General features: G+C 37.5%; 1 protein-coding gene across 1 annotated transcript; it reads left to right on the forward strand.

Moving 5' to 3' along the window:
• The first annotated feature begins 1,113 nt into the window (after positions 1–1,113).
• Positions 1,114–21,370, forward strand: RGS18 (regulator of G protein signaling 18). The gene is made up of 5 exons (XM_075541682.1): positions 1,114–1,232; positions 1,932–2,033; positions 3,043–3,104; positions 18,045–18,211; positions 21,113–21,370. The coding sequence occupies exons 1-5, from the start codon at positions 1,114–1,116 to the stop codon at positions 21,368–21,370; spliced, it is 708 nt and encodes a 235-aa protein (XP_075397797.1).
• The last annotated feature ends 2,328 nt before the right edge of the window (positions 21,371–23,698 follow it).

Below are 23,698 nucleotides of genomic sequence, written 5' to 3' on the forward strand. Positions count from 1 at the left end.
CATGGACACCCTTTCAAAACGGCAGTTTATATATCCTTGGGTGACTCAAACTGTGTTCCTCTCAAATGATCTTTGAATTTGGGGATTTAATAAAAACTAAACAAAACTTAAGGGGGCAAGAGTAGGGCTGCAGGGCGAATGCAGTCAGGTTTGTCACAACATTCTTATCGGACATTCCGTTCCCACCCTCCCAGAATGGCCCGGTGTCTTGTTATGATGGAGAAAAAATGGTCAGGGCACCTTTCCGTGTCTTTTTCTCACCAATGCAGCTTTCCATTTTCTTAAAATACTTTCATAATAACTCCAAACCCCTTTGAGAAAATCTACCTAAATTGCTATCACTTTAGATTAAAAAATAAATAAACAAACCAATCACCATAAACTTAGAAAGGGACACTTCTGACTTGAATTGAACTGGCCCAAAACAGACTCTCAGAAGTCATTGTTTGGAGTGGACCCTTGTTTTGGAAGACACCTTAATTATATTAAGACAGAAATATGTCTAAACCTTTTAAATTGTGTTGTGTTTGCATGGATTAAACTTGTACATATATGAACTGGTACTCTAATAGTAGTATTTTTAATGTGCCTTTGCCCAATTAATATAAAGGTTATGCTAATTAAGTATAATTTACTTACTTTGAAACCAAAAATGCCTTTTAAAAAATGTATGGTAAAAATATCTCCCTATAACCTACGTAATAGTTTACCACAACACATTTTACCACATGCTACATACAGTCAAGCACAGAATTTTTTTTCCTGTGGGAAATGACAGTGTGATTTGCGTCTATTAAAGCACCATACCGATTGCACAAACAAAGGAGAAGTTGCAGTGTGGTAATCCTGGCCTCTATCTTGAAGACCAAGTGTCATCTTGCAAAGCTGCAGTGTCACTTCCCGAAACAACGCAAGACGGAACTGCACATCTGTTCCTCAGTCCGATCTTTTCTGTAGCAAGAAGAAACACCACGATTGACTTCGTCTTCAAAGCATTGCTGAGCGGGTTTCAATAACTTTTCAATTTGTCATGTATAACTCGACAGTAGCATTAATAAGTGAGCGAGACCGGGATGTAACAGATTAGCTCTCTCTTCCTTTTAGAAAGAGAAGATGGAAACAGCATTGGTTTTCTTTCCTCAGTTAAGTATGTGTGAATCAAAAGAAAAACCTTTTTTTGAGTTAATGCATGGTCCAGGAAAAGAAGAAAGAAGCAGAGAAGCTAAAATCAGGTAATTGTTGTGCCATACTTTTCAAAACATGATGACTGCTAACTATTTATTAGAGTTTGTCTTTGAAATTTCTAGTTGCAACTGTGGGGTTGGGCAGCTTTTGAGTCCTAGAGGTAAAACTACTCTCATTGCCACCAAGTGGATTCAAATGCTCAGAGACCCTGTGAGTCTCAGAGGTACCCTGTGAGCCTCATCTGCTCCACAGGTTTCTGAAGCTGCTGGTCTCGAGAGAGCACAAAACCTTGTCTACCTTGTTCAGACGGCTGGTGGTCCCAACCATGAGCTTGAAATGTAAAATGTATTCATTGCAAAAGACAAAGGAAAAAACAAAGGTATAGCAGTGATGGCCACCCAGAACTGCTAACAAACCCTTAACTAAAACCCATTCACAAAGGTAGGAAGTCTTCACAATTTTGGGAGACCACTCCATTAGCTTTTAATTAATTTTTCCCCCAGGAACTTCTTGAAAGCCCCTCTCATTTTGTAGGCACCTACAGAAAAATTGTTGTTTCTGTAGGCTAGACTAATTGCTCCACACACATAGCGACCCCATGGGCCTCTTCAGGTTAAACCAAATAAGGGAGGGAGGTACCAGTATGGGGTTAGGAGGATTACCTATTCTAAACGGGTGTGCTATTCAGAAAGACAGATTTTTAATATCGTCTAAATTGTCTTGATATTGATTTTTTTTTATTACAGAGTTAAGGAAAAGAGAAATAGGTTAAGTCTTCTCCTGCTGAAACATGAGCTTCATGAAGAGACCCTTCCCAGTACCTCTGGGCACTTGGCCAAAGACATAAGGTGAATAAATTTTTATTCTTCTTTCTGGCAGGTTTTGCTGATTCTATCATTAAAGATTTATAAAAATGAAAACTAAATCTTTCTGTGTTACTGGAAATTGTATAATAATATGAGTAAAATTAGAGGTATTTCAAGAAATGAGGAGTGTTTCATAAAGCAATATACCTTACTACCTTGAATTAATAATCATGTAAAAGTTTAAAGGTATTCTTAAAATTATATATCTCAATTTTATATGCTATATCATACTTATAAACTGATGAAATTCTCATTAATTTAAGAGTTTTCTTAATTCAGTGTTGTCAGAGCAAAGAGCTATTCATTTCTTTCCTCAGTAGTTAGAAAATTATGCCGTATGCATAGGAGAAAGTAAAATTCAAAAATTAGTTATATAAGTATTAGTAATAATTCAAAATCAAAACAATAGTCCTAATCTTAAATAATATAATATGAAATATGACCAATAAAATACAGAAGCAAAATAGACTAAATTCTAAATTATCAATATATCTAAATACATATTATCCCTTTTAAACTCTATTAGTTAAATTTATTGTACGTGACAAAAACTGGAGCATACTGTGGTATGAACTCCAAGAAAATTGCAATAAGAAAAAATGAAAATATGCTTTGACTGAAAGATATTGTCTGTTTTAATGCTCCCTACTTGCTGGATCTTAGCACATATTCGACCTGATTTCTTTTGTTTTAGCTTTTAAATGATCTTATATATAACACATAATTAATTATTTATTAATATAAAACCATTCATACATCCATGACAAAATATTTAATGTTGTTTTAGTCTATTTAGTGTTTGCTAGGCCAAATGCCAGAATAAATTTGACCAGCATGTTTTCAGTTACCAATATAAGTACAACTTTCACTTTAAAGCATTGAAAGAAGAAACCATTTGGAATGTGAGTGTAAGAGTTGTAACAGAGCACAGTATTAGAAGGGAATTATAAATACCCACTGTTCCTTAATGAAACATTTGCTTCTTGCGCAGAGTCTCCCCCGAAGAGGCAGTGAAATGGGGTGAATCATTTGACAAACTGCTTTCCCATAAAGGTTAGTGATACTTCTCCCAACTATTGAATTTCTTCCAGGAAAACAACAGTCAAAACAAACACACAAACTGCCATTGAATTTAAGGATTTCTAACTCTAGTCAACTAATACAGGATTTTAAGACATTTGCTTTTTATTAAAAATTATTTATTACAAATAAAAATTAGCATCTCTCTGTAGAATGATAAACTATTCTAAAAGTCTTTTCCCTTTTCTAACGCGTACAAAACTATTCTTGGTGTGAGCCATGAAGTTGATTCTGCCCATGGCACCTCACACAGTGCCCTGAGAGGGCCTGAGTAGAGCACACCCCCCCCCCCCCAGGGTTTCCAAGACTCTCCTCTTCACAGACAGCTTATGTCTGTCTCTGCCGCAGCGCCGCCCAGGGACCTCTCAGTGCGTTGCTAAACCTAACCACTGTGCTAGCAGGATTCCTACAGACCTCTTCACTTTATTAAATTGTAAATCATCTATATCATTTATCAAGATGATCGACAATGTAAAGTATGTATTTTGATGGATATTCAGGAAAACCCATTTGAAATAAGAGCTTAAAGCACGGCTAAGAGGACAGGCGTCTTGGGTAGCTTCTGTTTTGTGTGTGTGTGGGGGGGGGGGGGTACATTTACATGAGCCACGTTGTTTTTAACCGGCTCATGATTTCTTTCCAAGAACAAAAGCAGTAAGTTGATCAGAGGAGGCTGCAGTAACAAAAAAGCTTCTTCTCTGAATTGGTCAGTCTGCTGCCCCGGTGAACAACGCCATCGCTACCCAATTACCATGGTGCTTCCTCAAGCCCACAGCTTTCCTTTATATTCAAGTTTTCTCCTTTCTCCTTTGAAACAAACACCCTTTCCGTTCTTCCCAGTATGATTCCAAGAGGAATCTCCCCGGCACACTGCATGTCGTATTTACCGCAGGGGCACTGAGTGTCGCGGGTTCAGTGTCTACAGCAGGGCAGCCAGAGCGCGTCATTCAGACTCCAGCACTGGCCTGCACTTGGTACAACGTCACCTTTTCTCACTCGTACTTATTTTCTCTTTTACACTCTCATTAAAATTTTCCAACTCTATAACATCTTGGTGTCCTTTGCATGTCCCTGTTCATGTGCAGAATTCTATTTATGCAGACTAACTCTGGATATTTTCTTCTTCCCATTAAATATATCACGATTCTGAATGTTGACGCAGAAAAAATAATTGCAAAGTAAGACAAAAGAAGGCTTAAATGTATGCGAGCATGCAGTCAATGAGAGTGGAGCATAATGGCAGAGAGGTTTATGTTGACAAAGATAGCATTTGTCCTTCCTGCCTCTCCCTTAGTTCACATTAATGCTATTAGCCCTGTTTTGTAAAAGGGTGACATAAGCAAGCATCCATCTTCATTCCCCACAGCTAACCGGCTTACCATCTCTAATCTCTGCGGAGTATACGTTGAACCCATCCACTTCTCTCTATCTAATGCCGGGCACAGCGGAAGTCTTTTTCTGTTCTTACCAGACTAATGGCAACGAACAGTGTCTACTTCCCTCCAAAATCCAGGCCCTAAATTTTCACTTTCTCACTTCTCCCTTATTTTCAAACATTCTTGCACAACTTGTTGCTTTTGTCCCTTCTCCAGTCAGAGTCAAGGGGGGAATAGGAGCAGACGTCATTTTAGGCACGTTGACTGAAAATGAAGTAGCGTGTTCTCCTCGGGGCTGTCCAGCACATGCCTTGGTAAATGTCACGTGCTCTTGAAAGATGCTTGGTTGGAAACTCATTTGGAGGTCCATTGCCTTTTGATGTCTGTTTCCCTTTGCAACATTATGTTTATATCATTTTAGTTAAACTTAATAATCTCTCTGACCTTCAGCATCCTCAACTATAGATCACTATAACAATGTGCTCAATGCTAATAGATTTGAGATAATGAAAAATAAATATATACTATGAAATATCTTTTATGCTATTATTAAAATAAGTATTATTAAAAATAAGCCTGTTTCTTTTTCTCCAGTCTAATTTGTTAAACATTTCTTAAATTCAGATCCTTCCAACCAGTGGATTCTGACTCCTCTTGGGCCCACAAGACAAAGTAGAACTGCTTGTCATGGTCTCAGAGACTGTAAATTTTTACAGAAACAGACAATGTCATGTCTCATTGGTTAACAGCCAAATGTGCCACCACACAGCATCATCAGGATGTCTAAACAACAATTAGAAAGTAAAATTTTAAATGAAAAACAAACTGAATTTATTTACTTAATTTAATATATACAAATAAAATATGTTTATAAAACTCTGAGTTCCCATTCAAAGAAAAAATATATTTCAAGAGTAATTCATTCTACAGAAAACTCCCACCTAGCATGTTGTAAATTTTGCTGTACACGTAATCAAAGCCCAAAAGATAAAGCTGAATGAGTCATTCCTTTTCTTCTACTGGGAGAAATATTAAAAATTGAAAACTATCGGCATTCAGGAAAACAAAGAATTAGCACCGATCCACTTGAACTTTATTGTCATCTCTAATGAGCTAGTAATCTAGCTAATTAAATTATGTTCGATGTATACAAATACTATGTAATTAGTATTCTTCTGTCCAACACACATGTTCAATAAATCACTATTTTAAATTATAATATTTATTGAAATATTAATTATTACTGTTAATTAAGTGTTGTGTGTTATCATATCATACATATTCAATATTATTATATTAAATACCAAATATTATTCATTATAGCATAAATGATTACCTAAAATAGTGTGGAGTTAAAACCCTTAAAGTTGCACTTATTTCTATTGACTTGATTCAAGGCAAATGGCACGACCCTCCACACACATACACATTAAGAGAAAGATAGCAGTCTACCCGTTTAGTCAAAATTGGCTCACACATTATACAAAGGATCTAGCTCCATAAAATGCTGTAGGATTTTCATTTGATTAAATATGTAAGCTTCTCAAATGTCTTTATGAGGAATCTTCAAAAATTTATGAAACAATTTTATAAACTTATAATTTTATTTTAAAAACTTTTAGAAATTCCTTGTATAAAGGAAAATATTGTTATTATTGTTTCACCGTAGGCAAACAGGAAATAAAAGGATAAATCAAATAAGGAAAAATAAAATTTTAAGTATTTAGTTGGACCAAAATGATTGGTATTATAATCACTATAGAATGATTGTTAGCACCTTCTAGAAGGGGAGCCCAGGGTGGATGGCTCTTATCCCATGTTTTAGAGGTGTAGCAGTAGTTTACCAGAAGAACAAGAAGAGAGATTTTCCAAGTAGACCAAAACCCAACCCAAACCCATACCGTAAAGTGATTCTGACTCTTAACAACCCTTTACAGGGTTTCTGAGACTGTAAATCTTTAGAAGAGAAAACAATGTCATCTTTCCCCATTGCAGTAGCTGATGGGCTGGAACTGTCAGCCTTGCTTCTAGCAGTCAAATGCCTAACCCACCAAGGCACAAAATAAGAACAATTCACTTAGGAAACTAAAAGAAAAGTAACTCTGTATTGAAAAGCATAATTTACAAAAGTTGGTGGGGATGTGGGGTGGTTTAAAGAACAGACAAATGAAACTAATCACAGATCAGTGGCTTTAATTATGGTAAATAAACATATCCATGGAATTGATCCAAACACTACATGGTTTTATTAAAATTCTGTTTTAAAAACATAAACTAATGCTTTTAAAATTGAAAAAAAAGATAAAAAACACACTTGGGATGAAATATAAACTTTAACATATAGTAATGTATCATTTTGAATGATTGTTAAGTAAATATAAACTTTAATAAATAAAAAATCAATAGCAGACCACATCTGCCATCAATAATCTTCCATTCAAATTTAGTTTTCACTAATCTTTTCGAGTAACTTTATAACAAAAATGCTATCAATTTGAATTTAGAAACTCAATTAATTCCCCCCCCAAATTATATAAGCCCATCTATGTCTGTATATATTCCTATATTTATGTGGTCTTGTTTAAATCAGCTTTAAAAATTAAAGGATGCAGTTGGATAAATTATACATGAAAGCAACTGCCTAGGTATATTTTTAAGGATGTATTTTATAGGTTTTAACAAATCACTAAAGGAGAGTAAACACATAAGTGTAATATTCCAACAGGCAAAATAAAACAAATGGGAGGTAAAAAGGCATACAAAAGATCAGGGGGAAATTTGGAGTAATCTGAAAAGGTAAGCATTTTACTTTTACTGAAGGCAAAGGGTTTTGAACACATTGGAAATCCGGGTTGAAGGCAGATGTTTAAAAATTAACTCAGATGGATAGAAAGTTGAATTCTATACATGTATATATGAGGATGTTAGAAAAATAAAGTAATAAACCTTAAAGGAAGGGCTATTATAGAAGGAAAATGGATGAATCTGTATGTATTGTTAAAATAAGAGAAAAAAATAGATATGAAGAAAAGAACCAGTTTAGACCCACCTCCCCCCCAAAGAGGAAGATATTGGTGCTTTTATGGATAAGAAGTACCGGAAAAAGGAAAAAAAATAAAATAATGGAATAGAGTTTAAACTTATTAGGCGTGCTGGTAAATTGTTTCAAAATATTTAAGGAATTTGCAGATGCACATCTAAAATATAAGCGGCATGACTGAGTCACGTATCAAAACTTCCTGCTGTTACGTTGATTCCAGGTCACAGTGGACTTATAGGACAGAGTACAACTTCCGCTGAGCATTGGTAGTTTATGATCTTTATGGAAGCAAATTGTCCCATCTTTATTGCACGAAACAGCTGGTAGGTTTGAAACATTATCATTTTAGTTAGAAGCTGACAGCTTAACCACTGTTCCACAAGGAAACCTGGGGTATGTATAGAGATTTTTGAGCTATTCATATAGTTAATGCTTGAAGATTTGATAGAGAATATTCTTTTCTATGAAGATAGTTCCTATCAGGCAGAAAGTCACCCAATACAGCATGACTATATTTTTCCTGTGTACTGTTTCCAAAAATGTGAATCATTTCAGTATTTTTCGTGTTCTTATTAGTAACTATTTACATGGGCCTTTACGTCCTGAATTGTGATTCCACTAAGATTATGACCAAATTTATAATATGTCTGAAAAGAGTAGAATGTAAGTCATTGCCCCTCTGATTTCAAAATATGAACTGATTAGACTATGGAAACATGTATTTATGACTTGGAGTAAGGGCTGCAGAGAAATGCATATTTCTCTTTTGAGGAAGGAAATGATGACGCTCCTTAAACTTTTCACCTTGTGGCATTTTAAGTAGCTCTTCCTAATTTCCAGTTAGCAATATTCTGTAACATAAGGGATTTCAGCATTCCATAAAGTCAAATTTCTGGATTAAGTTTACCCATAGAAGACATTCATTTCTTAAACCTACCTGAAAAATAAAAATGAATGAAAGCTACTGTCAACTTATAAGTGGATATCATAAATAAGCTGTTATTGCAAAAGGAACCAATGCATTTTTTGCTAGGTCAAAACTCTAAAAGGAGAAACCAACCAACCTAGTATTTAGGAGATGACACTGCACTTGGAATTCTGACTTCAAAATTTCTTGACTTTTGTTTCATTTGATTTCTTGGCATCAGAAAAATACTCCAACAGAAGCCAGTTTTCAATTTAGAAACATGCAATTATAAACATTTCATATTTGTATGACACATTAACCAGCTTTTTCCAGTGTGAATTTTAATCCCAGGTTATATCAAGCACTTTGAGCAGCTGCACTCCCCACTGCTGCCTTCTAAAAGTTGTTTAGTAAGCTACTGAATTTGTGAAAGAATGGTCCCATTGTGAGCTGACTCAGGGCAGCTGACCAAAGTGAATGGGAGAATACGAAGTCATCAATGTTCTTGTACATGCTGTATTATGTTTTAAAGAATAATTGATTTAAAACTTTGAGTGAAAGAACTACTTTGTCATTCCTCATTAATTCTTTTCTTGCATTAATTTTGATTCTTCACTAGTCTATGCTTGTCAAAAACAAACAACAAAAAGGACACTCATTTTGGTGAACCCATCATGAGCGTTAATACCACTTTTGTTTTTAAAAAAAATACTTTTATTGGGGACGCTTACATCTCTTATCAAAATCCATACATTCCTCCAGTGTGTCAAGCACATTTGCACATATGATTACATCATCATCTTCAAAGAATTCTCTTCCCACTTGAGCCCCTGATATCAGCTCTCCATTTCTTCTCCCTTTCCCCCACCCACCCTCCCTCATGAACCCTTGATAAGCTATAGATTATTTTTTCCATACCTTACATGGTCCTCCGTTGTCCCTCACCCACTTTTCCATTATTCATCCACCTGGGAGGGGTTCTAGTTTGATCCTTGTGATCAATTTCTCCTTTCTCGCCCCCCACATCCCCCAATCCTCCTGGCATCTCTACTCACCTTATTGGCCCTGACAGGTTTATCTATCCTGGATCCCCTATGTTGCGGGCCCTTATCTGTAGCAATGTGCATGCTCTGGTCTAATCCAATTTGTAAGGTAAAATTGAGGTCATGATAGTGGGATGAAGGAAGCACCAAAGAACTAGAGGAAAGTTATGTGTCTCATCGTTGCTATACTGCATCCTGACTAGCTCATCTCTTCCCTGTGAGCCCTCTGTTAGGGGATGTCCAATTGTCTACAGATGGGCATTGTGTCTCCCCTTCAAGCCCCACCTACCACCCGTTCACCTTAGATGCCTGATACCTATTCCTATCTACACCTCATGATCACACAGGCTGGTATGCTTTCTTTCATGTGGGCTTTGTTGCTTCTGAGCTAGATGGCCGCTTATTTATCTTCCAGCCTTTAAGACCCCACATACTATATCTTTTGATAGTCGGGCACCATTAGCTTTTTTCACATTTGCTTATGCACCAATTTTGTCTTCAGTGGTTGTATCAGAAAGGTGAGCATCACAGAATGCCCGATTGTTAGAACAAAGTGTTCTTTTGTTAAGGGAGTACTTGAGTGGAGGCCCAATGTCCATCTGCTACCTTAATTCTTAACATATAAATATGAGTACATAGCTCTGTCTCCTAGTTCTTTTCTCTATTTATTTTTTACTTCCCTCTTGCTCCCCCATCATATTTGGCTTTCATTTGGGTTTAGTAAATCCTCACTGCTACTTTGCCCTTGATTGAGCCCCACCAGGCATCCTACAACCTTCCTTCCATTGATTTTAGTTCACTTGATGTTCCCTTGTTCCTGGGTTGGTTCCCCAACCCCCTTCTTTTCTCCCACCTTCCCTTCTCCCGTATTCTGCCAGAACCATTGGTCCCACTCTTTTCATCTATGAATTATTTATCCCACCTCTTATCTAGATAGACATGCAGAGACATTACTAAGTGCAAAAACCAGGGAAATCCAAATAAAGCAACAAAGGAAGTCAAACCAACAAAACAATAACAACAACAGCAGAAAGCAAGGACAAAATAACAATAACTAAAAGAAAGCCACTGACAAAAATGGAAAAGCCCGTAATTAGTTCAAGGTCTGTCTGTTGGCATTTATGAATATTTCCCAGTCAAGTCTGCTGGGTGTCACACTCTGTCTCTCAAGTCTGTTTTTGGTGTTCCCCGGGGATTTCATCACCCTGGTCCCCTGCTGCTCTGCTGCATGCCCTCAGTGCCTCGCCCCAGCACGATGGGGCCAGACCATGCACTATTCCCTCACTGTGTCTCCAGGGCTGTCCCCCACAGCATCATGATTCAGGGAGGGATGCATGTCCTGTGAATGCCATTTTTCTGTGATTTAGTTTTAAATGTTCATATTAAATTCATGATAACCCAAGGTGTTTCCATATATACCTGAACACAGTGGTTGGCATATAATCAGCACGTATGATGTAAGATAGTGATAGACTATCTTTTAAATAACCAGCTTTTGCATTCGGCTGATAATTGAATGGTTGAGGGTTTGAACCCACCAATGGTTCTGCAGAAGGACCAACCTGGATATCTTTTCCTGAAAGGGTTCCACTAAATCCACTGCTGTTGAATCAGTTCTAATCACCGCATAGTACAGAACTGAACTGCTCCACAGAGGTCCCAAGGCTTTTGATCTTTACAGCCGCAGACAGCCTCCTCTTTCTCCCCCCGAGAGGTTGGTGGACTTGAATCACCAACTTTAATGTTATCAACCCAGTGTGCCACCTGGCCTCTCTGATGAGGCTTCAAGAATGTAGCCTATTTCTTATGGGAAAGCAATTTCCTCTCCTATAAGGACATGATGAGTAGAAATCGAACGGCATCTTTTCAATACTGTTTTATTTTCCTGGAAAACGATGTGCATTTCATGACAGTAGAGTTTTTCCCTGTCTGGTGGCTCGATTGGGAACATGTTGGATTGCTAACACCAAGGTTGGTGGTTCAAAGCCACCCACCGATTCTCTGGAGAAAAATGAAACTGTTTGCTCATCTAAAATTGTACAGCCTCAGATGCCTTATATAGAGCCATTCGGGTTTCATGATGGATTGTTGGCCTCAAACTGAGTGAATTTCCCCCGAAATTGTTAGTCCTTCATACTTGGTATACGAAAGTCTGTCTTGTCTATTAATTTCAATACAAAATTAAAGGTTTAGCAGTCTTCATGGAAGTTTAGTTGGAAAAGGTCAATAATTTTATAAGGTAAGCCTAGGTTAAAACCTGTGTTATCTTTTATGAGTTATTACATCTGGAGAACTTAACTCAGCTTTCTTCACATTTGCTTATGCACTCACTTTGTCTTCAGCAATCATGTCAAGAAGGTGAGCATCATGGAATGCCTGTTTAATAGAACAAATGATTCTTGCATTGAGGGAGTACCTGAGTGGAGGCCCATTGTCCATCTGTTACCTTAATATTAAACCTATAAATACGTGCACATAAGTCTATTTCCCCATTCTCATGTATAAATATATTTACATATGTGCATGCCTCTATTTAGACCTCTATAAATGCCCTTTGCCTCCTAGCTCTTTACACTATTTCATTTTATTTTCCTCTTGTCCCACTATCATGTTCAGCCTTCATTTGGGTTTCAGTAATTCCTCTTGGTTACACTACCCTTGATCACGCCCTACTAGACCTCCTATACCCTCCCCACCACCGATTTGGATCACTTGTTGTTCCCTTGTCCCTGGGGTTGTTAACACCACTTCCTTTCCCCCACCTTCCTCTCTCCCATGTCTCCCCATAACTGTCATTTCCATTGTTTTTTCCTCCAGATTGCTCTTCCAGGCTGTTTGATTTAGACAAACCTGCGGAGATAATAACATGCACAAAAACAAGACAGAGCAAAACCAAGCAACAAAACAACAACTACAACAACCAATATTTCTTTTATGTTCTCAGAAAAGCATACTGCTTGGTATGAGAAATAAATTGTGAAAATTGTACACTAACTGAGCTGGATAAATAAGAAGAGTAGGATAAACATCTCCACTACTGATTACTCTTTCTTCTCAGCAGTCAGTTTGCCAATGCATTCAGGAACCATGGACACTGAGCCTTCTCTAAGCAGCTTGTTTAACTAAGGATGATCGTACTGGCATCTGATGACAATAGTCAGATTCAGAAAGTTGCTATCAGTGTTATATACCCATCTGAAATTCTTGTTGAGATTGCTCATCTCTAGTTTCTTCATTTATATCTGACCATTGATATTTGGAACTAAGAACCATTTTAAGTGCTGTGTCACCCTCTTCCTTCCAGTGTATGTGACAGTCACAATGGTGTGGAAGGAAGAAGACCCTTCCCTATAGCACCATGTTTATTCCAAGGGCATGGTCTTTGGTAGGTATTTCCACTCTGGCTGAACTGGAAATGCAATGTCTCCTAGAGTTGTATAAACTCTCATGTCTTCATTCACGTCTCAATTGTACAGCAAATACACTCTGAGAAGCCTCACAGAGTTGACCTTGTTCGTGCACAACTGACCTTTAGTCAAAGACCTGCAAGAGACAGGCAGACAGGTACCTTCAACATGCTGCTCTCATTTCTTAGTCCCATAAGACAAGAATCCCACATGAATGCCTTTGTCTATTAGCTCAAGGACATGCTGTGCGTGCCTTGGGCTCCATGTTCGTGCTTTGTTCAGGCACAGGAAAGTGCTTTCTGGTGGAGATCCAGAACAGACCTAGATGCACTACCTAGACTTTTCTTCTCACGATGTTCCCACTCCCTGTAGCTAATTTACTCAGTCTGAAAACTTCTCTCTCAATGTTTTGTCCATCATCAAATGTATTTATGGCCAGAAGGCATGGCTGTCTCCTGTTCTTCTACCATACCCTCTTCTTTACATGCTTAGTAGTAAAATATCTATTTAAGGTAGGATTCAGTGGATGAAATATAAAATTGAAGAATTTTGCCCGTTTGTTAAATTTCTAGATTCCAAGTACTGAACAGTATCACAAACATAGTTAGCACTCAATATGTTTCAGCAAGGACTTCATCAGGTAAACAAAACGAATTATTAAGACAGGTAACTAAGTTGGTAATAGTCTCCCAAGTTAGGAATAGGCTTAGACAATGCACAGTCACCCAAGAGGGAGCAGTGTTTCCCCAGGAAAGTGTTTCTGCCTGTCCGAGGCCACAGCGGCTGGCACTGATCACAACCTTTAACCTTATAGATGGCCAAAGGGATGGTGCCAGGTTGTTAGCATACTCAGAAGGACCCAGTCCTCAGAAGAGGGCTCACACTGCCAAGATTCATAAGGTCAAGTTACAATTTACTAATACGGATTCAGAAGTAAAACTGTCACTGATAACTATTCGTTCCTTTTTGGTATGCCGGAGAAGAAGTCAAATGATAACAAAATTGATGCTTGTCAAGCATGAAATGAGAACATTCATTAAATGTTTAATCTTGTCAGGTTAAATAGGGATTGGTTTCCTAGTAGGTTTGGGAGATATTAATTTCAAATACTGTGTATTTATATTAAAAATAATAATTACCTTACTAGGGACTGCAAATACTTGTAGCCGAAAAGCTAAGGTGCCAATACCTCTCGAATAATAATTCCTTAAGCCATTTATCTTAAATTAAGCTTTTAGCTATTTAAAATTTTAAATAATTAATGTATCCAATTAACAATTCTTCTTGAAAATGTTTATGTTTAATATTTCACTAAAACACAAAATGCATCCTCAAACTGCATTATATTTTAAATGGTCATGTTTGTGCACCTATTCTATTAGTTGTTTATTTATAATAATAAGAAGAACACTTTTTATGGTTTCATATAGCTAATAAGATATTGGTATTCCAGACAACCAAGTTTCTTAAGAACTACCCCAAAACTCAATGGCCAAAGACCACCATTTTACTAGTCATATTAGGCCTGTGGTTGAGGAATTCAGTCTATTAGCAAATGACACCTCCTTTTCTCAGCATCTGTATACAGTTTCCCAAGGAAGAATATTAATTTGCCCTTCCTTGCATCAAGGGTCCATCACCTGGACCAACCGACTTTGCCTGAGAATGAAGAACTATGATTGCTCAAACACAGATGACATGTGCAGGCCATGTACCTAAAGAGAAAGCTTACTGGGTAACCTGTAAGAAGTACCATGTATAGAGTTTAAGTTAAGTCATTATTTATGTCACTTTAGTGTCTACTGTCTATCGTTTCAAAGTTTCATAACCATCTACCTAAGGATCTTCATACTTAGCCCATACCTTTCACTTTATCTCAAGCCAGCTTTCATAGCTTTACTAAGTTTCCTATTGGGAAGCAAGGTTCCTTCAATCTTATAGCCTGTACTATTATATTTTAATAAAAATAGATGAGTGGTCACATATGAAGAAAAAATATTGTCTCTTTTCATTTTCTTTGACCATACATGGCTTTGATGTTTCAAACGGCCACTCCAAAATTTAATTTTCCACCATCCTTTCAGCTGCAGCATCGCACGTGATTGTCCTTGTACTAACAATGCCACATTGGCAGGGCTGTGGGTGCGGGTTGGGGAGGGGGAGTAAATAAAACTTCATTTTCAGCGGATTCTTTTTCCTTGAGCTGCGAGCACTCACAGCCCAATTACCACTGTGGGTTTGGAATCCTTCGTCTTATCCCTTGGAAAAGGATGTGAAAATTGGATAACCTGTTTTAGTTCCTCATTGATGTCCATTTTTAACATGTCAAGTTAAGACACTGTCAGCTGCATGTCCAAAGAATTAAAACGCTGTTCAAGCAAAAGGAAATGTATCATCTCACATAGTTAGAAAGGCTAGAATGGGGAGTTCCAGAAGCAGTTAATTCAGCAGTACTTGCACATTATGAAAGACCTATATTCATTTCAACCTGTCCTTTTGGCCATCTTTAGTAGGTTATGTGGTTCATTTGGATATCTGTTCTCATGATGATTAAGATGAGAATCTATTTCAGTATATAAATACAGAATGATTTCTTCATGTTTGTGATTGAAAAATTGATAGTAAATTAGACAAGAGTCTTTATGAATTGCATAATATAGTATGAGAAACAAAAGCAAAGAGTCAATTATAGTAAAAAATGCTAAATGTCACCAGGGGTAGCAATAATCCAAATTCAACAGCAAGAACTCAGATTTATCTTGAGATGTTGGTGAAGTTTTTCCCAATGAATTAATTTCTAAATTAAACATCAATGAAGTTCAGAGATTAGATTAATACAATTGTAGTAGAAAGAAAAAGTTGTTTCAGATAAAAGCTAAAGTCAAACATATGTCCCATGCATAGGAGTGTAAGAATTTCCATATAACCAGCGCTTACAACAAGAGGAAGATGGTGGGGAAAACAGTAGGCACTATTAGGAAGTTGTACTATTGTGAAGCAGCGTGGTGAACAAGTATTGGAACTTGAGTAGAAGTGATATGTTAGGAGAATGAGGAGTAAGGAAAGGGGAACCTAGACTTTGTAAGGGGCTGATTTAAAAGATGATGTGAGGGTATTCTGGACTAAATAAAAGTAATTCAGGGGGCAAAAATGAATGGGTAGATAGCCAGATGTATGATATACAAAGGTGAAAAAATTACACAAATTGATTATCATTGCTTGTGAAGAAAGAGAAACGTTCAGACACACTGAGGAAGGAGCCGTGATGGTGTAGTGGCTAAGCTGCTAACGAGAAGGAAGGAAGTTTGAACACACCAGCAACTCCACAGGAGGAAGGCAGCAGCCTGCCCCTGCAAATACTGCTGGTTTGAAACTCCAAGGGCCAGTTCTTCTATTCTGCCCTGGCTCAAAATTGATTTGATGGTAATCAGTTTGGTTCGAGGTTTTGAGGATAAATGCTCGAACTTTGAAAACTTTAAGAGGCTGGACGTAAGCTGTCATAGAATTGAGGATATGATGCATAGGGATTTTGAAGAAAGATGACAAATAAGCTAAGACATGGTAACTTTGGTGGGAAATTCAGTGGAGATGTTTACCAGGTGATGAACAATATGAACTTTGAGCTCAGGAAAAGATCGGAACTGAAGATGAATTATGAGAATTGCTAGTATATTGACCATGATCGAAAAGTGAGGTGATGGATGGCCACTTCTTTTTAAAGCTCTGTAAACTTTATCTAAAGTTCCGTGCTTGGCACAGATTGCATTCTCCTAGCTATTAACTTAATGGTTGGTAATTTGAATCTACTCAGTGGTGCTACAAAAATCAAAAGACTGGGAATTTTTCTTCAAATCAAAAAACTGGGAATTTGCTTCAATCTTTGCATAACACTAATCTATAACACATGGGATTACCATGAATTGGAATGGACTGACAGCAATGTACTAATCTTTTTTCTGACTTAGCATTCTCTTGCTACAAAGTCAGTGCTGACTCACTGTAAGCCTGCAGGACAAGGTAGAAGTGCCTCCTGGGGTCTTTGAGACTGTAACTCTTCTGGAGAGTAGGAAGTCTCCTCTTTTTCTCTGACTGAGACTAAAATAATTGATAATCACCATCATCATCACCCCCACCATCAAAACATTTACAGGAATTATTAAGTACCAGTCCCTATCCTGATCATTTTGCATATTTTGACCTTGCTCAGTTCTCTAAGGAACCCTATAATGTAGCTATCATTATTATATTAAATGTATGACCATGGAGGCACAGAAGCTAAAAATAATTAACTAATTTAAGGTTACAGAGTAACTAAAAGTACTTGATTTTGAACTCAGGAATTCCTCTGTAAGGCTTGAAACCTGCCAACACCAAAAATAGGGCTCAGGAAAAATAGTAAAAATGCAGAACACAATAGTCTACATACATAGTAGGTATGATACAAGTTTTAAAAAGTACTTAAAAATGCACATCTCATCTTCTCTCTTTGGAATTTATACTTGGAAACCACTTGGAAGCTCTGGCTTGCATTCTAAATTCTCAGGCCCCTCATGATTGCACACCACATGCGTGCACTGCGGTCACTTCTCTCTTTGCGCTTGTGGTCTGGCTGGACATGATCAGAGGCCGCCTTGCTTTCAGAGATCAGCCCACCAGCAAGTGCAAGGACTCTCTAAAATCGGTGTTTTGTCCGAAGTGCCTTCCTTCAAACCCTAGGAACATGACCTTTTGTGCTGATAATAGTGATATTTGATAGTGAATTCCTGGGTCCTAACTACCTCTCATAGGGTCTAAAAGTGCAGTGATAAGTTCCAGATTAGATGTCTTCTTGGCTTTGAGGAACTATTCTGCTTTGGGGAGGGTTACAGCTAAAGAGACACAGAGCAAGATCCTCCGTATGGATAACTCTTGCCTAAGGCTAAGGGAAATGACCTTGTTTCAACAGTGATGACACTTCTGCCTTTCACAATAGTGAAGATCACAGCTACTGTAGTTGAAGTGACACAAGCATATACTATATAGGACATGTTACTATTCTATTGGAGGGAAGATATGACCATTTTTTTGAAATTGTATTTTAATATTAAGTAGTAAGAATAATTCTCACTACTGAAATTTCATAGTTTCATATTTTTTGTAGGTGGGCTGGAAGCATTTACCAGATTCCTTAAAACAGAATTCAGTGAGGAAAACATTGAATTTTGGATGGCATGTGAAGATTTCAAGCAAAGCAAGGAACCTCGACAAGTTCTCCTGAAAGCAAAAGCAATATATGAGAAATTTATTCAGAATGATGCTCCACACGAGGTATGGTCAAGGGATGAAAATGTAAACATCTAACTGCTTGAAAAAAAGTAAGAAAATTGCCTCTCAAGAAATGGGAATGTCACAGATTCCATCATGAAGGTTTAAATTTTCTTGAAGTTACAGTGATTGTTTGCACAAATTTTTATATAAAACAGGGTGTATTGTAAGATGCTACAATAGAAAGAAAGATATCATTGAACCCATTCCTTAGAGTTATTTCCATTCTAAACTAAGAGTGAATATATTTAATTGAAACACTTAGATGGATTCATTAATTTGAGTAATTGCTTTAACACCAGGAACTTATCAGAGAAACAAAGTGGTCTGTACCTGGTGAAGGCAGGAGAAACCACATTTGTATTTTTAAGTTTATGATTATTTGTTAATAATGTTTTGTTTGGCCCCAAATATTATTTCTCTACCTCAAATCAATCTACAATAAAACTTCCATAACCTCGGGGTAATGCAAACTTAACTTGGCAGTGGGTTCAGGGGGAAAAGATGGTTTCCTGTGACTCTAAGCTCAAAGTAATTGTGTGATGTTATTGCTAGAATGACTACAAGACTAGAAATATTACTTGACTGTCCAAAATATCAATTACATGTAATTTTAATTTTTCTCTTTAGATTTGTAATTCCTAAGACTTGTTATATATATAGTAATCTAGGTCTAGGATAAGCTAAAGCTCATCCAAAATATTTTTATATAAGTAAATTTATACTTACAGTGGGGCAAAGCAAAATGTAGTGAAAACAAACCAAAAGCAGTTTTAATTACCTACCTTGTAGCTTTGAGCAAGTTTCTTTTTCCACAAGGAAGTGAACAAAAATGCAGACCTTGCCAGTTTCTTCAAGGTCTTAAAGGTATTATAATTAATGTATTCACATATAGATTAAAAGTCTTCCTGCCTGTCATAAATATGTGTATTTATGAGCTCCTAATAGGTGTTCAATAGACAGCAGCGCTTAACTGAAGTGCTGTTTTCACTACAAATCGCACTGTCTATGAGGTGGCATTAACTATGTGGAAACTGTTCATGCTGAATGAGGATTCTTTTCCATTTCGGTGTCTTCCAGCATGTTTTATGTGTCCGTGTGTTACTCTGACTTCCCAAGACCGAGGTTACATAGGTAAACATGCTAGGTAGTTGTATTGTGCTCCCACAAGGCAAAAAGAATGTCCTCTCCACTCGGATTCTTGCCACTATCACACCACACAGCAATATTTTGATATAAAGCCTTAAAATACTTTGTATCTTTATAAGAACATTAGTAACCTAACACACATTTGCTTGTAGGTAAGCATCCTAACACAAAGAAAATAACAAAAGCCTCATAAAACAAAAGCCTCACATTGAACTTATTAATAAACTCCAAATTCACTCAAATGGTTTACCTCTGTGAAGTTTAATTTCCCACTTTTAAAATGAGTTGAATCTGATGATTCCATGATAGTTTACTTGTACATTGTATTTGTTAAGGCTTTTAAGGGTCATTGAGACTCTTTTAATACATGGTGATGCATGTGTCAAGTCAGAAATAGTTCATAGAGTTTGCTAGGCTGTAATTTTTTTGTGTGGAAACCGATTGCCAGGCCTTTCTTGTGATGGACTTCTAGCTGAGTTCCCACTGATAATCTTTGTCTAGTAGTGCTCTAAGTGCTCCTAATTAATACCTAGTGGCGCTTTCTCGTTATTATTTTATCCCAGCATTCTAAGCTGGACTGCCAAAAGATCTAGAACAAAGGGGAAAGAAACAATGAATTACTTATTCCTAGCCCCATGGTGAAGATGAAGGATTGCAGGCTTCCTTGTAAATTACAACTTGAAGTAAAGGAAACAAAAAATGTTTACAACTTCCCCATTGGGAAACATCATGATAAATGGGGAAAAGATTGAAATTTTCAAGGATTTTATCTTGCTTAGATCCACCATCCCTGCACATGGAAACAGCAGTCAAGTTAAAGGACACACGGCATTGTGAGAATCTGGTGCACAAGACCTATTTAAAGTGCGGGAAAGCAATGATGTTCATTTGGGGACTGATGTAAGCCTGACCCAATCACTGGTGTTTTCAATGATCCTATTTGCATATGAGTTGGACATTGAATAAGGTAGAATGAAGAAGAATTGCTGCATTTGAATCATGGTGTTGGTGAAGAACAGTGAAAGTACCACGGACTGCCAAAGGAAGCAACACATCTGTCTTGGAAGAAGTACAGCCAGAATGATCCTTAGAGGCAAAGACAGTAAGACTTTATCTCACATGTTTTCAAAGGAGACCAGGGGAGGAACATCCTGCTTGGTAGAGTAGAACGGCGGTCCCAGAAAGAAGTCCCTCAGGAGATGGATTGATACGGTGTCTGCAACAATGGGCTCAAACATGAATTTAATGAGTAGGTCAGTGCGAGACTGGACAATGTTCCCGTCTGTTGGGAATAGGGACCTAGGAGTTGGAACCAGTTCAACAGCACTTAACAGCAACAGCATAAGGCTGTCTGCTTCCAAAAAATTTCATAAACTTGAAAACCCTAAGCTGATTGCTCTGAGTCCGAATCAGTGCACTGGCAGTGGCTACTGGGTGAGTGAGAGGCAGCAGAAGTCCTGTTAGTTCAGCAGTTAAGCTTTCCACTGCAAACAAAATATAAGGAACTCTAACTCAGCAGCCACTCCATATTAGGAAGCCCAGAGGATCTGGCCCTTGTAAACATGTGGGTCAATTCTCTGTCCTGCAGCGTCACTAGGACTCCATGGTACAAAACCAAAAGAGCTATAAAATAACAAGTGGTTGGATGTGGTATGTTGGCTTGCAACATTGTTTTACTCTTATTCTAATGAACTCTCAAAAGTGTTCTATTTATGCAGATTTAATCTCACCTAATTTTTCTTTTTAACTCCGCAGGTTAATCTTGATTTCCACACCAAAGAGATCATTGCCAAGAACATCATGCAACCCACCTTCCACACGTTTGATGCTGCACAAAGCAGAGTATATCAGCTTATGGAGCAAGACAGCTACACACGTTTTCTGAAATCTGACATCTACTTACACTTGGCAGAAGGAAGACCTCAGAGGCCAACAAATCTTAGAAGACGATCACGCTCCTTTACCTACAATGAATTCCAAGATGTAAAGTCAGATGTTGCAGTTTGGTTTTGAAAAAAAAAAATCCCATTTTTCTCTCACTCTGATAGCAAATTTTTAAAATCAGCATCTAGGTATAGAATACCTATGTTAACAAATGGGCACTTCCTTTTAAAAATTACAACATGTAAAAGCACTGTAAAATTATAAGCAAAGAGTATACTAGCAATAATAAAGTACCAGTGGATAGGTTCTGTATACCTTTCCATTAGAAGAAAGGGAAACCATGAGAAAAACTTAGAGTCTTAACAAAAAGGCAGTAAGAAATAATAACTTTTCTAAATTAACTAAAGAAAATGCTTAGAAAATGTTTGAATTTGATCAAATATATCATTTTAGTTATTTTTCTATATTAATCCAAATAGTATTCAGATATCCATATTTATAGATAGCATTTGCCATAATAATGAAGACTCAGCTTAGAGAATGTAAATATGTTCCATTTTTTGCAATGGTAGAGAATGAGCATTTATTGCATGGTCACTAGCCTTGCTCAAAGCAAAACAACAACAAACAACAACAAATATCAGCACTCGGTATGAATTACCAATAGGACTTTTGGGAGAGAGTATATGGATCTGTAAAAAATTCCTATATTAAACATAACCCAATTTGATTAAGGAAATTGGAATCTATCCTTGGACTCATTGCTAAGTGAGTATTAATTTATCCAGTTATATGGGACATATTTGTGGCCACAGAGACAATGAACAGATTAGCCATAGCTCCAGGTATGAGATTAAACAGAGCGTGTTCTCATCTTCTAGAAACATCTACTGTTAAAACAGGGGGTCAGTGAGTAGTTTGAATAATAATCAAGGAATGTTTATCCTAGAAGTTATCAGGTTCAAGTTTGGATGTTTACAGTTAGAGCAGAAATTAAGAAATAAGAGTAGGTGAAGAACCAAAATGCCTGAAAGCTCAATGGAGAAAGTGTTTTCTATTGGTATGTTTCTCCGAGACTTGCTGAATCATTGACACCTATTTCAAGTAAGACATGCACTGATCCATGCATCAATGCACTTGTATTTACCGGTACATATTTAACTGATATGTTTTGCATGGTCTGTAAGTACCTGTATTTAAAGATGCCACACCTTAGCTTTTGGCACATGTCATTTTATTTGAATTTTAAACTATAGTCCTTTCCATCTTTTATAGCAGTAAACTTTGAATGTCTTCCTTTATATGGTTAATGTTTGACTACTAGGTGCTTTCATTGCTGTTTGATACTGGTACCTCATAGAAAATTATGTGTGAGCACGCATTGTAGCTTCAGAATGATACTGGGGTGCTGCTGGGTGCCATCAAGTCCATTCCGACTCAGAGCGACTCTGCATTGTTGTTGGGTGCGATCACGTCCGTTCTGACCCATAGCAAGCCCATGCACAACAGCAGGAAGCCTTCCTGGTCCTGAGCCACCCTCGTGAGCATTACGTTTGCGTCCCCGGCACTTCCTGTGTCAACTCATCTTGTCGAGCGTCTTCTTCGTTTTCACTGCCCTTCGACTCAGGACTCAGCCAAGCTTTGATGCCCTTTTCTAGGGACTGGCCTCTACTGATAACATGGCAAAGTTTGAACATCCTTACTTCTAAAGAGCATTCTGGCTATAATTCTTCCCAGACAGATTTATTTGTTCTTTTTGGAAGTCCAGGGCACTCTCAGTGTGAATGTCAGCACCATAATTCAAATGCATCAACACTTCTTCGGTCTTCCTTATTCACTGTCCAGCTTCTATATGCACGGGAAGTGACTGGAAACACCCTATAGGACGACGTAGCAACTGTCTGTATGGAAGTGCGTCTGTATTAACTGAAAGGTTAATGGCTCAAACATAGCCAACAATTCCATAGGAGAAAAGACCTGATAATATGCTCCCATAAGGATTACAGCCTGACAACCCCCGCCCCCATCCCCACCCCCATCCCTGAACGGGAGAGTCCTGTTCAGCTACACAAGGTTGTTAGGAGTCACAAATTGACATGACAGGACACAAAATAAGAGCAGGAATCGTTAGAGAAGGAGTCCTGGTGGCGTGGTGACTGAGCATTTTCTGCTAACCTATCCCATTAGTGGACATAAGTTGATTTTGACTCAATCTAAGTGGGTTTGGGTTTGGGGGGGTATCTTTATGGGGTAAGGTCTCCAAGTCCTCTCTCTGATTGGCTGCTACATTCTAAAGCCACCAATCTTTCCTAATATCCAGTGTTTACTCCTTGCAGCTTTCAGAACTCCTAGTTACTGCTAAGAAAGCATTAATTGAGGTAGTGCTTCATCGACTTTAATGATAAATCAATTTTCCTATACTGTTTGGAATATAAAAGAAAACACTGTGCATTTGCA

The sequence above is a fragment of the Tenrec ecaudatus genome, chromosome 1, assembly GCF_050624435.1.
Source record: "Tenrec ecaudatus isolate mTenEca1 chromosome 1, mTenEca1.hap1, whole genome shotgun sequence".
Taxonomy (NCBI): domain Eukaryota; kingdom Metazoa; phylum Chordata; class Mammalia; order Afrosoricida; family Tenrecidae; genus Tenrec; species Tenrec ecaudatus.

What these genes read in the sequence shown, in the direction of transcription:
- RGS18 (XM_075541682.1), top strand. Translation starts at nt 1,114, where the DNA reads ATGGAAACAGCATTGGTTTTCTTTCCTCAGTTAAGTATGTGTGAATCA. An exon ending in CACTTGGCCAAAGACATAAG is followed by an intron (nt 2,034 to 3,042) that starts GTGAATAAATTT and finishes CTTCTTGCGCAG; the next exon opens with AGTCTCCCCCGAAGAGGCAG. An exon ending in CAAACTGCTTTCCCATAAAG is followed by an intron (nt 3,105 to 18,044) that starts GTTAGTGATACT and finishes TATTTTTTGTAG; the next exon opens with GTGGGCTGGAAGCATTTACC.